A 17,352-nucleotide genomic window follows, 5' to 3' on the forward strand; every position below is an offset into this window, starting at 1 on the left:
TCTCTCTCTCTCAAAATTAAACGTTAAAAAAAAAAAATGGAAATCTAACCTGGGAGTAAATTATCTAACTTCTTTGAGCCTCGGTTTTTCTCATCTATAAAATAAGATAATCTAAAGGAAAACATTTCTTAATTTGCATGGTACATAGATATAGTCTAGGTGGTCCCAAAGTACTTTATACTTTCTTCTTAAGGGGAAAAAAGGCATTTGAAATTGATATCATCAAATAGTTTGGCCCCATTCAGGAACTGCCACTCAACCAGGCTGCTAATGGGAAGAGGTACTCAGTGACATGTATGTAGTTGAAATAGTGACAACATCTCAACACTTCCAAGAAATTGTATTAAAAGATATAATAATATAACTGTAAGTTAACTGAAATATAGATGCATGTATATTCAAGGGGTGAAATTGTATCCTTCCAGATCCTCTCTCTATCAAAACTGACTCTGTGGATAGTTCTACTTGCCCCTTCAGCTGAAATCTCAGGTCCTGGCCTCGAATTTTCTGCTCATTTTCAGTCCTTGGCTTCTAATTTCTCTCTTTCTTGTTCCTCTGTGCCCACTCACTAGGATGCCTCTGGCTCCTCCAGGGTTTGGGAATGGTAGTGGGGAGGAGAGGCAATGAATAGAAAGTTCTGTTTGGTTTGATACTGTCGTGAGTTGGCATCAGTGCTTTCTGTACTTGGTAAGTATTTAATGCTGACTCATTCTCTGTGGGTGTTTTGGAAGACCTTCCCACCTCCTTATTTCTTGGGAATCTGTGGATGTGGGTAAATCTACCTCTCTGACTGGGCTGTTGTATTCATCTCCCTCACTCTCTAGGAATCTAGTGGTTAACTCTATTGGGGTGTCCCTTCACCCCTCCAGAAATTCCTCTGGACAGGGTCAAAACCACCCCCTGGCCAAACTGCTCCAGAGTGGGAAATACTTGCCTGGGAGATACTCTGGGTATGAAAGACCTGTCCAAAGTATCAGTCTCTCTTTGCTCAACTATCAGAGTAGTTATCTGGCCACAAGCCACCGGATTTCTCAGCACAAATCTACAGACTGCCCAGGCTTCAGACTGGAGGGATACATACCAAGCTCTCTAAGTGGTTCTGCAGAAGCACCCTTTCCTGAGACATGAGATGGGTGGAGCTCAAAGCACATTGACAACAGTCCCCCTATATCCTATCAGAATTCTCTCTGCCTCTCCAAACTCTTTATAGACTAGAAGTCATATGCTGGTTTCTAGACATCTCTCTCACAAATTTGTATTTTTCTTAGCATGGTCATGGATGTTCTCAAGATGCCTCAGTCTGGGAGAGGAAAAAATGAGGTGCTGCCCTCAAGTGGACTTACAGGCAGAAATGCTAAGGAGTGGTTGGTGTGAAAGAACAAGAAAGGTGTGTTCAGAGCTCCCTGGAGATACATACATTCCAGGGCTCCCAGGCATAAAGGGTGGTGAGGACTGGAGGCTTATGTCAGCAGAGGAGGTCAAGAACTAGTGAATATGGATTATCATCTTTAAAAAAAATTTTTTTAATGTTTATTTTTGAGAGAGAGAGAGACAGAGACAGAGACAGGGAGCAAGCAGGGGAGGGGTAGAGAGAGGGAGACCCAGGATCTGAAGCAGGCTCCAGGCTCTGAGCTGTTAGCACAGAGCCCGACATAGGGATTGAACCCACCAACTGTGAGATCATGACCTGAACTGAAGTTGGAGGCCTAACCGACTGAGCCACCCAGGTGCCCCTGAATTATCTTTAATGTGACCCTTTTGTACCCACAAGATTATGTATGTCTTGGAAAATGCAGGTTATGTACAAAAAAAGTACAGCAAAGAAAATAAAATTCAGCTGTAATCCACCACCCTGAGTCTATGTGTTTGTGTGTGTGTAGAATTGCTATAGTATATTGCTATAATACTTTTATGACATATCATGAACGCTTCCCTTATTTAATATTTTCCAAAACATATTTTTTTAAATGGCAACCTAGTATTCCACTCACTGTATGGCTATGCCATAACTTAATCAATTTAATTTTGGACTTTCAGGTAATAAGTTCTTTCCTATTATGTACAACTCCCTAACAAATAACTTGCATTCTAAGACTTTGTGCAAGGCTCTGATTATTTTCTTGTGATAAATTAACAGATGTGGAATTTACTGGGTAATTTACATTCATATTCCTAATATGCATTACCCCATTTTCCTTCGGAAAAATTGTACTTGTTTAGCTCCCACTAGTAGTGTAGAAGGGTATCTGATAAAAGCCATTTTATATGAAAACCTTTGTTGGGTGAATATTATCCAGTATTGATGATCGGAATCAGGGCAGGACCGTGCTCTGCGCGCTGAGGGTTAGAAGGCTGCCCTGGCAGGAATCCATGAGAACCAGCCTCCTCAGTTCAGTGTCCCGAGGTCTAAGTTCCTACACACTCGTTTATCAAAGAGCTTTCTCAGATTTTGCAAACACACACCAAAGCAGATCCAAAGGCAGCTCTGCTAAGACACTGGAGGGGACCCTTTCCACCCCTCCCAGGCTCAATTTCTTCCCGGTCAAAAGGTGATACAATCCCTGCCCTGTCTGTCCTTCCAGGCTATCTTGGGACTCCAAAGAAATAAAAACGTGAAGGAGCGTAGTGCACTCGTATATTACTAAAAATAGAGTGCAAGGGAAGGGAGAGAGAAGTAGAGAGGCACTGCAACGCTAGAAGCGGGAGGCTGACTCACTCAGAGCGCGCCCGGGCGGAGCGACTAGGAGGCGACTCCGGAGCAATTAAGGGGCTCCCGCGGGCCCTTCTCCGCTCCGGCCCCGCCCCCACAACAGACCACGCCCCAGCGACGGCCCCACCCCCGCGCCCGTCCCTCTCCCTCTGCAGACCCTTCCCCAGCGCCGGCCCCGCGCCCACTATAGACCCCCTCCCTCGGGCCAGCCCCGCCCCCACCTCATTCCTCTTCCCAGCTATGGCCCCGCCTTCGCCGCAGACTCCGCCCCCTCACCGGCTCCTCCCAACCACAGACCCCTCCCCCGTCAACCACACACCCCAGTTACTAATCCCTCCCCTGGCGGGCTCCACCTCCGACCCCTCCCGGAAGCGCCGGCATAGAGTCCACACATGGAGCGCGAGCCAAGAGCCTCCGAGGCCGCCCCTGAGGCGGCCGTGCTCTTCGCCTGGGTACGTGACTCCGCCCCCGGGCCGGGGCCGCTGGGACTGAGGGGCGCCGAAGGGATGGGAGCTGGAGGCCTCCGCGTGGGCTGTCGTGGGCTTGGTGGCTGAGGTCCCGGCCGGGGTCTGGGCTGGAGGACCCTGGGCTGGGGCCTGAGGAGGAGAGGGTCGGGAGGCAGGGGTCCTCACGGGTGACTTAGGGGCCTGCTGGCTGGTGGGGTCCGAACCCGAGGGGCTGCGGCGCCGGGGGAAGCATCTGCCTCCTGGGCAGAGCGTGTGGTTCCGCCAGAGCCCTTAGGCCGGGCTAGCGCCTGGAGAGACGGCGTGGAGGTATCGCGCCGTCCCGGAGCCATTGTAAGGCCACCTGTGCTCCTCACCCTCTCGTTGCCCGGAGGATGCCGGCCCCTTCCCAGCCCCGCCCCAGCCTGGCGAGAGCACCGTTTGCTGCGAGGCCTGCAGTATTTGGCCGTGCACATTTGCTGATCTTCGTCTGTGACCGGATCTTGGCTGTGTTGGGGGCGTGGGTGTCTGCTTAATGTCAGTCTCTTTCGCTAGAAGCGTCACGAGGGGGGATGTATTGTGCCTGTCTTGTTCACGGTGCCTAGCAGATATTTGGACGGATGAATGAATGAGACCCTTTTGTATGCCTATGTGCTGGTCTTTGGGGGAAAAACACAAAACTGAAAGACCCAGCTCTGGCGTTGAGGGAGCGGGATAACACCTAGATTACTGTTAAAACTACCATGTATTTGACTAGTCAAAAAAAGGTAATGATCAGCACCAGGCAGCACTTGTTGAGTGTAAGCCTGCTTATACCAGCAGAAGGGAGATCGTGGGGCCTGAGGTTGGCTGGCTGGCTGAGTACTGTCTTTGGGGTGGCACTTGAGCCGGGGGTGGAGTTGGGGTTGAATGTGTGCCTGCGGTGGGTGCTGGTGCTGGCTTTTCCCAGGCGGGAGACTGGGGTCTGGGTGTCAGATAGGGCCTTGTCTACTGCTTGGAGGCCTGATGGTCTTCCCGCTGCATTATGTGTGTGGAGGGGTGTGTTAGTTTGCTAGGGCTGTCATAGAAAAATACCAGAGACTGAGACGTCTTAAAAAATGGATTTTATTTTCTTGTAGTTCTGGAGGCCAGAAGTCCAAGAGCAAGGTGTCTGGCAGGTTTACTTTCTTCTAAGGCCTCCTTCTTTGGCTTGCAGATGGCCGCCTTCTTGCTGTGTCCTCATGTGGCTTTTTCTGTGTTTGAGAGCATCCCTGTGTCTCCTTCCTATATTGGATTAGAGCCATACCTTTATGACCTCGTTTAACCTTAATTATCTTTTAAAAGGCCCTATCCCCAGATACAGTCACCTTCTGAGGTACTGGAGTCTAGGGCTTCAACAAATTAATTTTAGGGGAACACAATTCCCCTAACAAGGGGAAATTTACCTCCTTGGGGTTGTGTGTGTGTGTGTGTGTGTGTGTGTGTGTGTGTGTGTGTGTGTAGTATGTCTGGAGTGTTTGTAAGGAAGGGAGGCAAGTACGGCTAACATGTTGTATTGAATTTTTCTTTGTTTTGCTTTATCCTGGATTTCGGGCCTCTTGCTGTGTTTCAGAAATTGAGTGCCATAATTTGAGCCCCAAGTGCATGTGTCTCTCTCACTTTCTGTTCAACAGCTTGTAGTCCTGGTAATGGGGCAGCCACAGAGATCTCCGGCCTGATGGAGGTATCCTGTGCATATGTACTCCACAGCATGCACATCTTTCATTTGATCTTTCCTAGGTAGGGCCTCATCAGATCATATATTCATTCACTATATTCATTCTAAAATATATATACACTTTCTCTGGGGCAGCATAGTTTCAGATGCATTTTCAGGGAAAATGGCAGTGAACAAAACAAAGTTCTTGCCCTCATTGAGTTTACTTTGCAGTAGGTGAGGTAGACAGTAAACAACTAAGCAAATGTAATGTCAGGGAGTTCTATGAAGAAAAAGCATAAAAAGGGAATAAAGTGATGGGGTGCTATTATAGATACAGTCATACAGTTAGAGTCTTGCCAGGTAAGCTCAGGGCTGAATTTCACCAAAAATCCTTAGGGACATGGTATAGCTTAGTGAAAGGAGGAGGGCATATCTGACTTCTTGCCTTCCCAGCTATGCAACTATGCAACTTAACCTCTCTGAGACTTAGTTTCTTCATCTGTAAAATGAGAGCCATAAATGTCTATCTCCTCTGTTATTGTGAGAATTAAGGGTGAATACTAAGTATTGAGGAAGCAGTCAGTAATTGGCAGCTAATACTGCCCCTGAGGGCCTCTTGGACCTGTGCCCTTGCCATAGCTTGCTTTTTCAGCTTGGAGTCCTTGCAGCCCAGGATGGCTATGAAATAGACCATGAGGGGCAGGAGTTTGTATGTATGTATGTATTTTGGGTAGTTATTTTAAATTATTTTTCCTCATTAAAATGTCTTAGAAAACAAACACATTTGGAAGGTTTTACTACTTATCTCTAGGAAGAACCAGCCAGGAGTAATTATAAGGAATTATGAGGATTTCTGAAATCTAAAGATTTTTCTGCAGGTCTACAATTCTTTATCTTCAAGTTTGAATACAAAAAACAAAACAAAACAAAAACCTCCAAAACTCAAACTGACCTGACATAATGCTATTTATAGTCTATGTGCAGTTAATGTATTTGTACCTTTTACTGCAGAAATAATACTATTTTGCTTATGGGGTGCTGCTCCTGGACCTTGCAGCAGTATATATGATTTATATACAGTATTATTTTTTTTAAGCCTATAAAAGCCTGAATCTGAAATACATCTGGCAGCAAGAGTTTTGGATTTGGGATTCTGGACTGTTATTTCATAATAACAAAGATAGACATATTGCCCACCAAGGAGAAATCTGTTCCCTTACAGGAATCTCACCATGTGAATCTTAGAGTCTCAAAGCATTGTACTTGGAAAGGCCCTTAGAGATCATTGCCAACCTCTTTCACTGTACGATGAAATAACAGTGAGGTGACCTGCTTGAGGGCACAAAGCCCTCAGCTAACTTTGATTAAAGAAGTCCTTGCCAGTTTTCTCAGCGAGGGCATGAGAAGGGACAAGTCCAGTGCATTTCCCACCCACTTGGCTGCTATTTCCTTTCCTTATTTCTTTTCTTAGCCTCCCTAGAGAATTGGCTTTTATCACAAGGAACTCCCATGCTGTCTCCCAGAGGCAACACATGTGGGCTGGGGCATTAGAAGGAGAAGGCGAGGAATATCTTTGGATAAATAGTGGATGCTAAGAGCTCCTCTCATGTGGAAATCGTCATGTTCTGGGTATAGGGCCACTGTCTAAGTATGGGTTGCATATAGCAACCTCTTAAGAATGAGCTTATGAAATCTCATCTGTTAGAGGCTCTGGGAGGTATGTCAGGATGAGAAAGATAGGGACAGGTAAATGCACAATGACAGTTGTGTTTCCTGTACTCTTTCATCCTTGCCTTATTTATCCCTAGGGTGCAAATAGCTACGGGCAACTTGGCCTTGGCCACAAGGAAGATGTGCTTTTGCCCCAGCAACTGAATGACTTCTGTAAACCTGAATGTGTCAGGAGGATCACAGGAGGAGGGGGCCACTCTGCTATTGTCACAGGTAACATCCTTCTGGAGTAGATATTTCTTATTTAGACATTTCTCCCTAGCATATTGTATTGCCATCTTTCATCCTTTTGTATTTTGCAGAGGAAAACATTTTTGTGAAAAAGCCAAGTTACCAGTAGAGAATTCTAGATTGTCAGAGCTGAAAGCCCTTCAGAGATCTAGGCTCTCCACCCCCATTTATACAAATGAGGCTTGGAGAGGAAAACCAGTTGCTTAAGGTTACAAGACAAATTAATGGCGGAGTTGCAACATATACCACATTTCATACAATATATTGTCATTTAACTTTCACATGTTAGAGTTAGAAGTCTTTGCAGTTAGAGTGAATATTCCTTGAGAGCAAGAACTTTGTATTTTCTTTAATTTCCTTCATAGTACCTATGATAGTACTTAATGAGTACTCCAGGTGCCATGATATTGGAAAGGATGGTGTATTGAATCCTGATTAAGAACATGAGTTCTGGAATCAACTGCTTGGGTTCAAATCCTGGTTCTGTTATTAGCTGTGTGGCCTTGGGCAAATTAATTTCTCTGTGCCACTTTTCCCTCTGTTACATGGGGATAAAAATGATGAATGAAGTGAATCAGTGAACTACAGGGCTGCATTATGACTTTCATGGGTCCTTGGCACTCTTGCCTTTGTGGACCCCTTCTTCCTTAAAGAAATATTAAGAACTATATTTTACGACAGCTTTGATATAAAGATTAGTATAATCCAGGCTAGATTTAGCATTGTGTATTCATTATTATTGCATTTATTTATTTTTTTTATTTTAGAAGAATATAAGATTAAAACATTTTTGTGGGACTCTGAAAGTATCGTGGGCTCTAGGCATTCTGCCTAAAGGATAAATGGGCCCCACAGATAAAGCTCTTACAAGAATACCTGGCATATTATAAGTTCTAAATAAATGTTGGCTTTTCTTATCATAGTAGATGCTCTATTTGGTGATTGGCCACTGCTCTAGGACTTGGAGTTTTCATATAGATGCTAGACTTGAGCCCTTTCGCCCTATGCCATTTGGGCCAGTGCACATTAACGTACATGGCTTATTAACGCGGGTGGGAAAAAATTTATTGGGTTTGTGACTGCAGCTAATTAGTAAAATCCTTTTACTCGCTTTGAGAGTTGTAATTTCCCCTGTGCACACCATCACCAAAGCTTTTGCTTTCTGCAGATGAAGGAGGCCTTTTTGTTTGTGGCCTGAACAAAGATGGGCAATTGGGGCTTGGTCACACAGAAGATGTTCTGTATTTTACCACCTGCAGATCCCTCCTTGGCTGTCCTGTCCAACAGGTGGCCTGCGGCTGGGATTTTACCATTATTCTTACAGGTGAGTTCACTCATGGGTAAATCTTTATCACCACAAAGGCATTGGGTGAGAAGAACTCGATGGTGGTGATACTGATTAAGTGAAAGTCTCTTTATGTGTAAACATACATACAAATTTCTCTTTGGTTGTTGAGGAAAGTTGTGGGTGCCTTTTGCAAGGAGAGTTTGAACAGCAAAATTTTGGGCTGGAAAACTTTTACTAGAGACTAGGGAAGAGACTGGATCACCTTTGGTGGCTACTTCCTGTCCCAGAAATTCACGATAGCTGTGTGCCTGGGCTAGTTGGCCATTAGTACCGGTGAAGGGTTACTCATGGGGAAATGTGGTGGGGAAGCAGGAGGAAGTCAGCGGTCACACAACAGTGATGGCAGCTTTTCCCCCACTGAAGGATTAAAAAAAAAAAAAAAAAAAAAGGTTGGGCACAACTCTTTGCTCTCTGCAAAGCCAGATAGCAGAATAGGGTGTAGAGGGATATGGCCAAAGGGCTAATAGGATAATGCTCTTGGGAGCAGCTAGCAATAGTTACTTTTTGTCAGCTGACTTCTCCCCAGAAGTAGTTTTGTCCTGTCTAGCTTGCCATTCTGGATGGAGAAGACCATGTATAGTTTCTGACTAGACTCCCTCTTTGACACAGTCATCTGGCAAGGGCATTTTCTGACCAAATCCTCCCCACCCCACCCTTGTAGATTCTTATGTGCACAGCTCCGATCCCAAACTTCCACACATAGCTTCAATTACTGTTCCCTACCTATCCCTGTTGTTGCCTTGTCTTTTATTCTCCACATTCTCCATACTTTTCTTTCTAGAAATACCAAGCAGAATGTTGTTCTCTCTCTGGAACAGTCCCTTTTTCTGATGACTCATATCCTTTCTTCAAAACCCTGCTCAGGCATCAGCATCTCTCTTTTGCAGAGGGATTCTGTAATAGGTGCTGAATTTGGTACTAATAACCCTGAATAGTAGCCATCATTTCTGAAGTGCTTTTTGTGGACCATGTTGGGGTTGTAGGGAGTCTGTGAATAACACTCTATTTCCTGCTCACTTTTGGAACCAATTGTGAGAAAGGTGGAGAGCAGTCAGATAGCTGGAGATCACACTGTTGGCTTTTCACTGACAAAGGCTATGTTGGAGAACAGGGTTAATGGTCAGGCCAAGTGCTTCTGCTAATTCTCCTCTGATCCAGAGTTATTCTGCAAACAGTAGGTTATCTCTGTAGGGGAAACACTTACTGTGCATCAGTCTAGAGTACCTGAGAGGAAGGTGCCAAGCCACACATGCTCTTCCTTCTCCCAAACTTATCAGTTGGTTAAGTTACCCCTTTTCTCCTGGAAAGCAGGGAGAATACGAAGGGGCAGGGAGAGAGGCCTGGAGTGTTAAAATAATGAAAATTATGTCACATGGAAACATGAAAAGTGGGGCGTGGGGCATCAGTATCCCATCCCAGCACCAGGCTAATGTTCTATAGCAGATAAGCTGCCATTAATTAGGTAGTGTGATAGAGAATCTGTAAAATGCTTAGCCCAGTGCCTAGTGTTTTTATTCCTAGAGGAACAATAAAAGCAGGGACTGTGGTTTGAATGTGCTAAAGTGTAAGCCCCTCTTCCTCCTCTCATTCCCTTTGCTCCTTCCATCCTTCAACATTTACTCACTGGTCAAAGATATCTTACTTCTGAGGTTATGATTTAAATATTTGATTTGCAGAAAATGGTCAAGTTCTGTCATGTGGATCCAACTCCTTCGGCCAGTTAGGAGTTCCTCATGGCCCTCGAAGATGTGTGGTTCCCCAGGCCATTGAGGTAAGGATGGCACCTCATATATAGCTGACCCACATACTATTGAAGTGTTTCCCTCCCCAGACTAAGAGACTGGCTGAGTCCCTGAAAAGCCATGGGCCACTTAGAATTTAAGTTGAAAAACTTAGGTTCTTCTGGGAAGGATTAAGTTGGGGGGATGGAAGCTGTTAGTGAAAAACCTCTGTTAGTCCTCATACACATTATGAATGTTTGTGAAATAAAACAATGAAGGTAATATATGTCATAAAGGCATATTAATGACATTTTACAATACTAAAATGAGTAATAATGGGAACTATGTTAGAAACAGGTCCTGATAGAAGCGACTTACCTAAAGACACTAAGGTTGGCAAATAGTATATAGGCCAGTAGCGCCCAATAAAAATATGGTGTGAGTCACATACGTGACTTAAAATTTTTAGTGGCACTATTCAAAGAGTAAAGAGAAACAAGTGGAATTAATTTTTTAAAATAACAGCTTTATTGAGATGTAATTTACATGCCATAGAATTTACCCTTTGAAAATGTATAATTCAGTGGTTTTTAGTAGATTCACAGAGATGTGCAGCCATCAGCATTATCTAATTTTAGAACATTTTCATCACCAAAAAAGAAACTGTGTACCCAATGGCAATTACTTCCCATTCTGCCCTCCCCCAGCCCCTGGCAACCACTAATCTGTCTCTGTGGATTTGCTATTCTGGGCATTTCATATAAATGGAATCATACAATATGTGGCTTTTTGTATCTGGCTTCTCTCATTTCATATGATGTTTCAAGTTACATTCATATTGTGGCGTGTAGGTGAAATTAATTTTAATAAATCCAGTGTATTCAATGGATTATTTCATTTTATATGTCACTAATGTAAAAATTTCCTAATGAGATACTTTATATTCTCCATTTTTTTTAAGATTATTTATTTTGAGAGAGAGAGTGTGTATGTGTACATGCTAGTGGGAGAGCGGCAGAAAGAGAGGGAGAATCTTAAGCATGCTCTCTCCTATCCGCATGGAACCTGATGCAGGCTTGATTCCATGAACTGTGAGAACATGATCGGAGCTGAGATCAAGAGTTGGACGCTCAACCAACTGAGCCACCCAGACGCCCCTATATTGTCTACTTTATACTAAGTTGAACTCTGGTGTGCATGTTGTACTGTGAGTGATCTCAGTTCATACCTACTCACATTTCGGCTCTTTAGTACCTGCATGTAGCTAGTGGCTTCATAGTGGACAGCACAGGACTAGACAGGACTCCTGGCCCTAGTTCAGAGCCCTTTCCTCTGCATCATATTTAAAATGTACACATTTTTGTGACATTTATATGATAAGTAGTCATAAGAGGGCTGTGGAATTTTGAAAGAAATATGCTGGGATCTAAAATGAGTTCACCACCTAAGCTGCTCACGTCTAGCTAATTTTCTTGAACTCTGACTCAGAGTGGGAGATCTGTTTTCACTGGAGAGAGCTTGGTCAGCTCCTGTCATGTTGCTGAATTACAATTGCTGGTCTGTGGGATAGTATTTGAGGTCATGATCTCCACAGTGTCGTAGTGTGTTTGGGCTGCTGTAACAAAAATACCATAGATTGAATGGCTTAAGCAACAAACATTTATTTTTCACATTTCTGGAGGCTGAGAAGTACAAGATTGGGGTATCGGCAGATTTGGTGTCTAGTGAGGACCCCGTTCCTTGTTCATAAACACTTATTTCGCTGGACAGAGTTGCCCTCTGGGGCCTTTCTTATAAGGGCATTTATCCCATTCATGAGGGCTCCATTCTCATGACGGCTCCATTCTCATGACCTAATTAATAACCTCAAGAAGACCCCATTTGCAAATACTATCACATTGGGTAATAGGTTTCAATATATGAATTTCAGGGGCACGGAAACATTGAGTATGTAGCACATGATATGCACAGAAATCTAGACTCTATAGTCACTTGTAGGAAGTGTTACAGTTGCCAATTACAAATGGATGGTTTTTTTAAGAACCTATATACATTGTAATTAATTTAGCTTGGGTCACATGATTAAAGAAGACAGAGGAAAACAATGGTTAAAATATGTTGGATGACAGAATCAGGAGGTGAAAACATTTGGGATACATCAAGGCTGTATCCTCTTGAACAATGGGAGGAATGTGGCAAAGTGAAATATAGTAGAAATTCATTCATTTATATAATAGCAACTATTGGGTATATAGGTGCTGGGTTTAGGCAGTGGGGACAAAGGTGAGGGTCTTAGTATTTGAGGTCTTAGAATTTAGTGGTACATGTTAGCATTTGAGAATCTTAGAGTTTAGTGGTACATATTAGATATAGAGACACCTAAATGTTAAACTATGGTAGATGCAGGTGTAGCCTCAAAGGAGGGAATATTTTAAGTCTTTCTAGGGGGAGGTGGAGTGAGAACAGGCTTATACAGAGTCTTGAAAGTTGAGTAGAAATTTACTTGACTTGAGATAGGATGCATAGAATGGATACAAAAGAAGAGCATTCCAGACAGAAGGAACTGTGTAAGCAAGGGTGTAGAAGCATGAAATATCAGGGTTTGAGATACTGCAAGCAGTTTAGTATGACTGGAATATAAGGAAGTGGTAGAAATTCTATTGGGGAGGGGACAGTCAGGGAGGTGGTGCATGGCAAACGGTAAGAACAGTGTGTTAGGTTGGGGCCCGAAGGGGTAGTGAGGAGGAAGATTATTCAGGACACTCTTGCTAATAATCCAGACAAGAGGTGATCCTGGTCCAAACTAAAGCCATGGCAGTGGGGATGGAGAGGAAGGAATGGAGGTGAGTTGAAGAAATTGAGGAGATTGAATCTACATGTAAAGCCCTTTAGTTGTTGTTGTTTTAAAGAGAAAATACTTAAAGGACAATATGTTCAAGTTGTGTTAGTAGTAAGATTTGATCTTCCCCAAAGCTAATGTGGTTGTGGGTTGTATTAACAGAAATATAGTCTCTAAAAGAAGGGAAGCCAGAGTCCTGTCCTTTTTTGTGCTAATCAGACTGCATATGGGATGTTGTATTCTGTTGATTTAGTGCTTAGGTCCTGGGCATAAAGGTGAATAAGACTTAGATCCTGCCATCGAGGGTCCTAAAGTTTAGGAAGGCCATGTGGATCTGTAAATAAACACATGTAGTAAAGCTGCACAGGGGCCATGATTGATGCATATACAAACCCCCCCCCCCCCGCCCGCCCCGCTTTTTTTTGACAGAGAAAGAGAGAGAGGGAGCGTGTACATGCACACACACATGCACGCATGCCCAGGGGAGGGGCAGGGAGAGAGAGAGTCTTAAGCAAGCTGCATGCCCAGTATGGAGCCTGACATGGGGCTCGATCTCATGACCATGAGATCATGACCTGAGCCAAAGTCAAGAGTTGGACGCTTAACTGACTGAGCCACACAGGTGCTCCTATACAGTCTCTTTTAAAAGAGGGAGATTGCGGGGCGCCTGGGTGGCTCAGTCGGTTAAGCGGCCGACTTCGGCTCAGGTCACGATCTCGCGATCCGTGAGTTCTAGCCCCGCGTCGGGCTCTGTGCTGACTGCTCAGAGCCTGGAGCCTGTTTCAGATTCTGTGTCTCCCTCTCTCTCTGCCCCTCCCCTGTTCATGCTCTGTCTCTCTCTGTCTCAAAAATAAATAGATGTTAAAAAAAATTAAAAAAAAATAATAATAAAAGAGGGAGATTGAGTAACCAGAGCACATTTAGAGGAGAGAAACCAAGAAGGGAATGGAATTTGAAACCAGGGGATCACTGATGGAATTGGGGATGTTTGGCCAAAAGAAGAGATATGTATTAGTTATCTATTACAGTGTCATAAATTACTCTAAATTTAGCAACTTTAAACAACAGGTATTTACTATCTTAGTTTCTGAGGGTCAGAAATCTGGGCACAGCTTAGCTGGTCTCATGAGGTTGCAACTCATGAGGTTCAGTGCATTTCTATGGGGTTGTTCAGACATGGCATCTGGCTTCCTCCAGGAGTGATTTGAGAGTGAGGCCAAGCAGGAAGCCTCAGTGCCTTTTATCACCTAGTCTCTAAGCCACTCATCACTTCTTTATTCTTTTCACTAGAAGCAAGTTGCTTAGTCCAGACCACATTCAGCAAGAGGGGAATTAAGCTCCAGCTCCACATCTTGAAGGGGTGGGTCTCAAAGAATTTGAAGACTTAGTTTTAAAGTCACCACAAGGTATCTTAGAGAGGACATGACAGTGGTCTTCGTCTTTGGAAAGCATTGTGAAAAGCTGTAGGCAGATGTTTGGCTCCACCTAAGGAGATAAATGGAACTGCACAAAGATGGAATAGGCACCTGGGGAAGTAGTGAGGCTGTGCCACAGGAAGTAGGTGCTTGGCAGGGGTTGGATGATGATTTGTGGGGGGTTGTGGAAGGTATCTGGCATTGAATAGAGATTGGGCTAAATCAAAGGTCGTCCAGCTAGAACCCTTGGTAAATAAATCTTCATTGGAACGTAGCCATGCCCATTCATTCATGTATTGTCTGTGGCTGCTTGTATGCTACAATGGCAGAGTAGAGTACTATGACATAAACCATATGGCCTGCAAAGTCTAAAGTATTTACTATCTGGTCTTTATTGGAAACATTTGCCAACTCCTGGACTGGATGACTTTGAAGGTCCCTTGCGGCCCTGAGACACATTGTGATATATTATTTTTAAGAGATTTTTCCTTTTAGGGATACATACAGAAGTATGGAGGGATGGAAATGTTGGGAGTTGGGGACTCTAAACCAATCAGACATGTAATGAGGGCTGTGCTGCATTGTGTCAGGGCATAAATTCCACAGCGTTTTGCAGATGGGTGATTCTAAGACCTCAGCCCTTTTCTTTGTTTTCACAGCTCCTGAAAGAGAAGGTTGTTTGCATTGCTGCTGGACTGAGGCATGCTTTAGCTGCTACAGGTGATCATTTTGCTTTTATTTTCAAAATAGGGACATCACTAGGAGAAGCAGCGCTTTAGAGCAAACAAACTTTAAGGAGTAATTCAGAATGTCCTGCTGTGCTGCATTTCTGATTAAATGGAGAGGACATAAGGTCAAAGTCATGTGGGAAATCTTTAGCAGGTAGGGTGGAAAGAAATGAAGTTTTCTAGCTCTTTATTATGTTCTAGGCATGATGCTAGGTTCTCTTGATTTAATTAATACCTTATTTAATCCTCACAACCCTGCAGTGATGTGAGTTACATTTTTACATGTGAGGAAACTGAGGTCCGAAGAGGCTGAAGGGCTTGTCTAAGGTTACACAGGGGGTAAGGTAGTAAAAGGTAGAGCTGGGAACAGAGTCTGAGGTGGTGTAGTTTCCAAGGCCCACATTCTTTGCTGTGAACTCCACTGCTTGCCTAGTGCATTTTAATGTTTATTAGTTTAAAAGCTTCAAATGAGCTTGTCTCCTGTACTGTGAGAGGGTGGTGATGGACGTAGGGCTGACAGTGTGTGTGAGGTTTGAAGGTGGCAAGTGGAGAGAGGTGGTCATCTGCAGAAGAGCAGTGGCCCTTTTTTCTTCCCCAGGCTCATTTTTCTGCTCCCACTCTCGTGGGGTGAAGTGCAGCCCTAACTGGCTGTGGCAGCTGAGGCTCAAGTGTGGATGCATCCAGTCGTGGCCTGGGGAAGGTGGAGGAGGGGAGGAAGAGTCTGGTGCAGCACTGTACTGGTGTCGTCTGGGGCTTAATGTTGCTTATATAGTAAAATTTTTCTTAACCCTATTATTTTGAGATATTTGTCGATTTACATGCAGTTGTAAGAAATAAAATACATCTCATGCACTATTTTCCCAGTTTCTCCCACTGGTAACATTTTGTGAAACTGTAGTGCAACAGCCCAGCCAGCCTTGATACGGTCAGGACACAAACAGTTCATTGCCACAGCCATCCTGCCTGTGGCCCTTTTATAATACCCATTTTTATACACCCTTTTATATGGCTTTTATACACTTTTATGCGTCTATTATACATCTACTTTCTACTTACCCTCACCCCTTCTTAGCTCCTGGCAAGAACATTATATAAATGATATCATACAATATATAATTCTTTAGGGTTGGCTATTTTTGCTCAGCATGATTCCCTGGAGAGTCATCCAAGTTGTGAGTATCAATAATTTGTTCCTTTTTATTGCTAAGTAGTAGTATTCTATGTTATAGATGTACCACTGAATTGGTCATCTCAGGCTGCCATAACGATATACCACAGACTGGGTGGCTTAAACAACAGGAATTTTCTCACAGTTACAGAGGCTACAAGTCTGCGATCCAGATGCCATGAGGGTTGGTCTCTGGTGAGGCCTCTCTTCCTGACTTGTAGATGGCTGCCTTCTTGCTATGTCCTTGCAGGGCATTTCCTCTGTGCGCTCATGCAGAGAGGGAGACATCTGGTGTCTCTTCTTTTTTATAAAGACACCAGTTCTGTCAGATTAAGGCCTCACTCTTATGACCCATTTAACCTTTATTACCTTCTTACGGACCGCTCCAAATACAGTCACACTGTAGATTAGGGCCTCAACATATGAATTTTTGGGGGCACAACTCAGTCCACAACAACACAGTTTCTTTCACCATTCACCCACTGAGGGACATCTGGTTGTTTCTAGGTTCTGGCTATTAAGTATAAAGCTATAAACATTGTGGGCAAGTTTTTATGCAAACATAAATTTTCATTTCTCTGGATAAATGCCCAGGAGTGTGATTGCTGAGTTGTATGGTAGTGATTACATCTTATAAGCAGCTTCTCCTCTTAGATTAGTGGGACTGGAGAATGGCCTATTAATGGTTTAATTCCCCCTTTCCTACCAACTTTCTGTGATTGCTAGTCTTACGTATACATTTCTGTCCAGTTACAAAGCAGTACGGTTTCCATTATGTGTTTGATTAACTTAATTGTAAGTCCTCCTCTCCCATTTAATCTGTAAATATTTCTGCAGGTATCTCTAAATGATAAGGACTCTATCGAAAACATTAACAAAATGCCATCATCATACCTACAAGAAAACTAACAATAAATCTGTAATTTGATCAAGTATCCAGCGTTTACATTTTCTTGACTGTCTCAAAAATATATTTCTTAACAGTTTGTTTAAATCAGGGTTTGAATTATGTCTCTACACTGCAGTTGGTGGATATGTATGTCAGGTATCTCTATTTTAAAAAATATATATTTATTCCTCTTAATTTTTTTATTATGATAAAATATACATAACACAATTTACTGTCTTAGCCATTTTAAATGTACGGTTGAGTGATGTTAAGTACATTCACGTTACTGTGCAGCCATTACCACCGTGTATCTCCAGAACTTTTTTTATCTTGTGAAACTGAAATTATATCCACTAAACAATAACTCTCCATCCCCCCTTTCCCCCAGCCCCTGGCAACCACCATTCTACTTTCTGACCCTGTGATTTTGACCACTCATACAGGTACCTCA

General features: G+C 43.5%; 1 protein-coding gene across 1 annotated transcript in view; it reads left to right on the forward strand.

The window, feature by feature from the left end:
• The first annotated feature begins 3,007 nt into the window (after window positions 1-3,007).
• SERGEF (secretion regulating guanine nucleotide exchange factor) overlaps window positions 3,008-17,352 on the forward strand; it is a 234,196-nt gene continuing 219,851 nt past the window's right edge. Inside the window, 5 exon segments of the mRNA XM_027073027.2 lie at window positions 3,008-3,162; window positions 6,640-6,775; window positions 7,962-8,117; window positions 9,818-9,912; window positions 14,776-14,836. Coding sequence (XP_026928828.2) covers window positions 3,103-3,162; window positions 6,640-6,775; window positions 7,962-8,117; window positions 9,818-9,912; window positions 14,776-14,836 — 508 coding nt within the window. The 5' untranslated portion in view covers window positions 3,008-3,102.

The sequence above is a fragment of the Acinonyx jubatus genome, chromosome D1, assembly GCF_027475565.1.
Source record: "Acinonyx jubatus isolate Ajub_Pintada_27869175 chromosome D1, VMU_Ajub_asm_v1.0, whole genome shotgun sequence".
Classification (NCBI taxonomy): Eukaryota; Metazoa; Chordata; class Mammalia; order Carnivora; family Felidae; genus Acinonyx; species Acinonyx jubatus.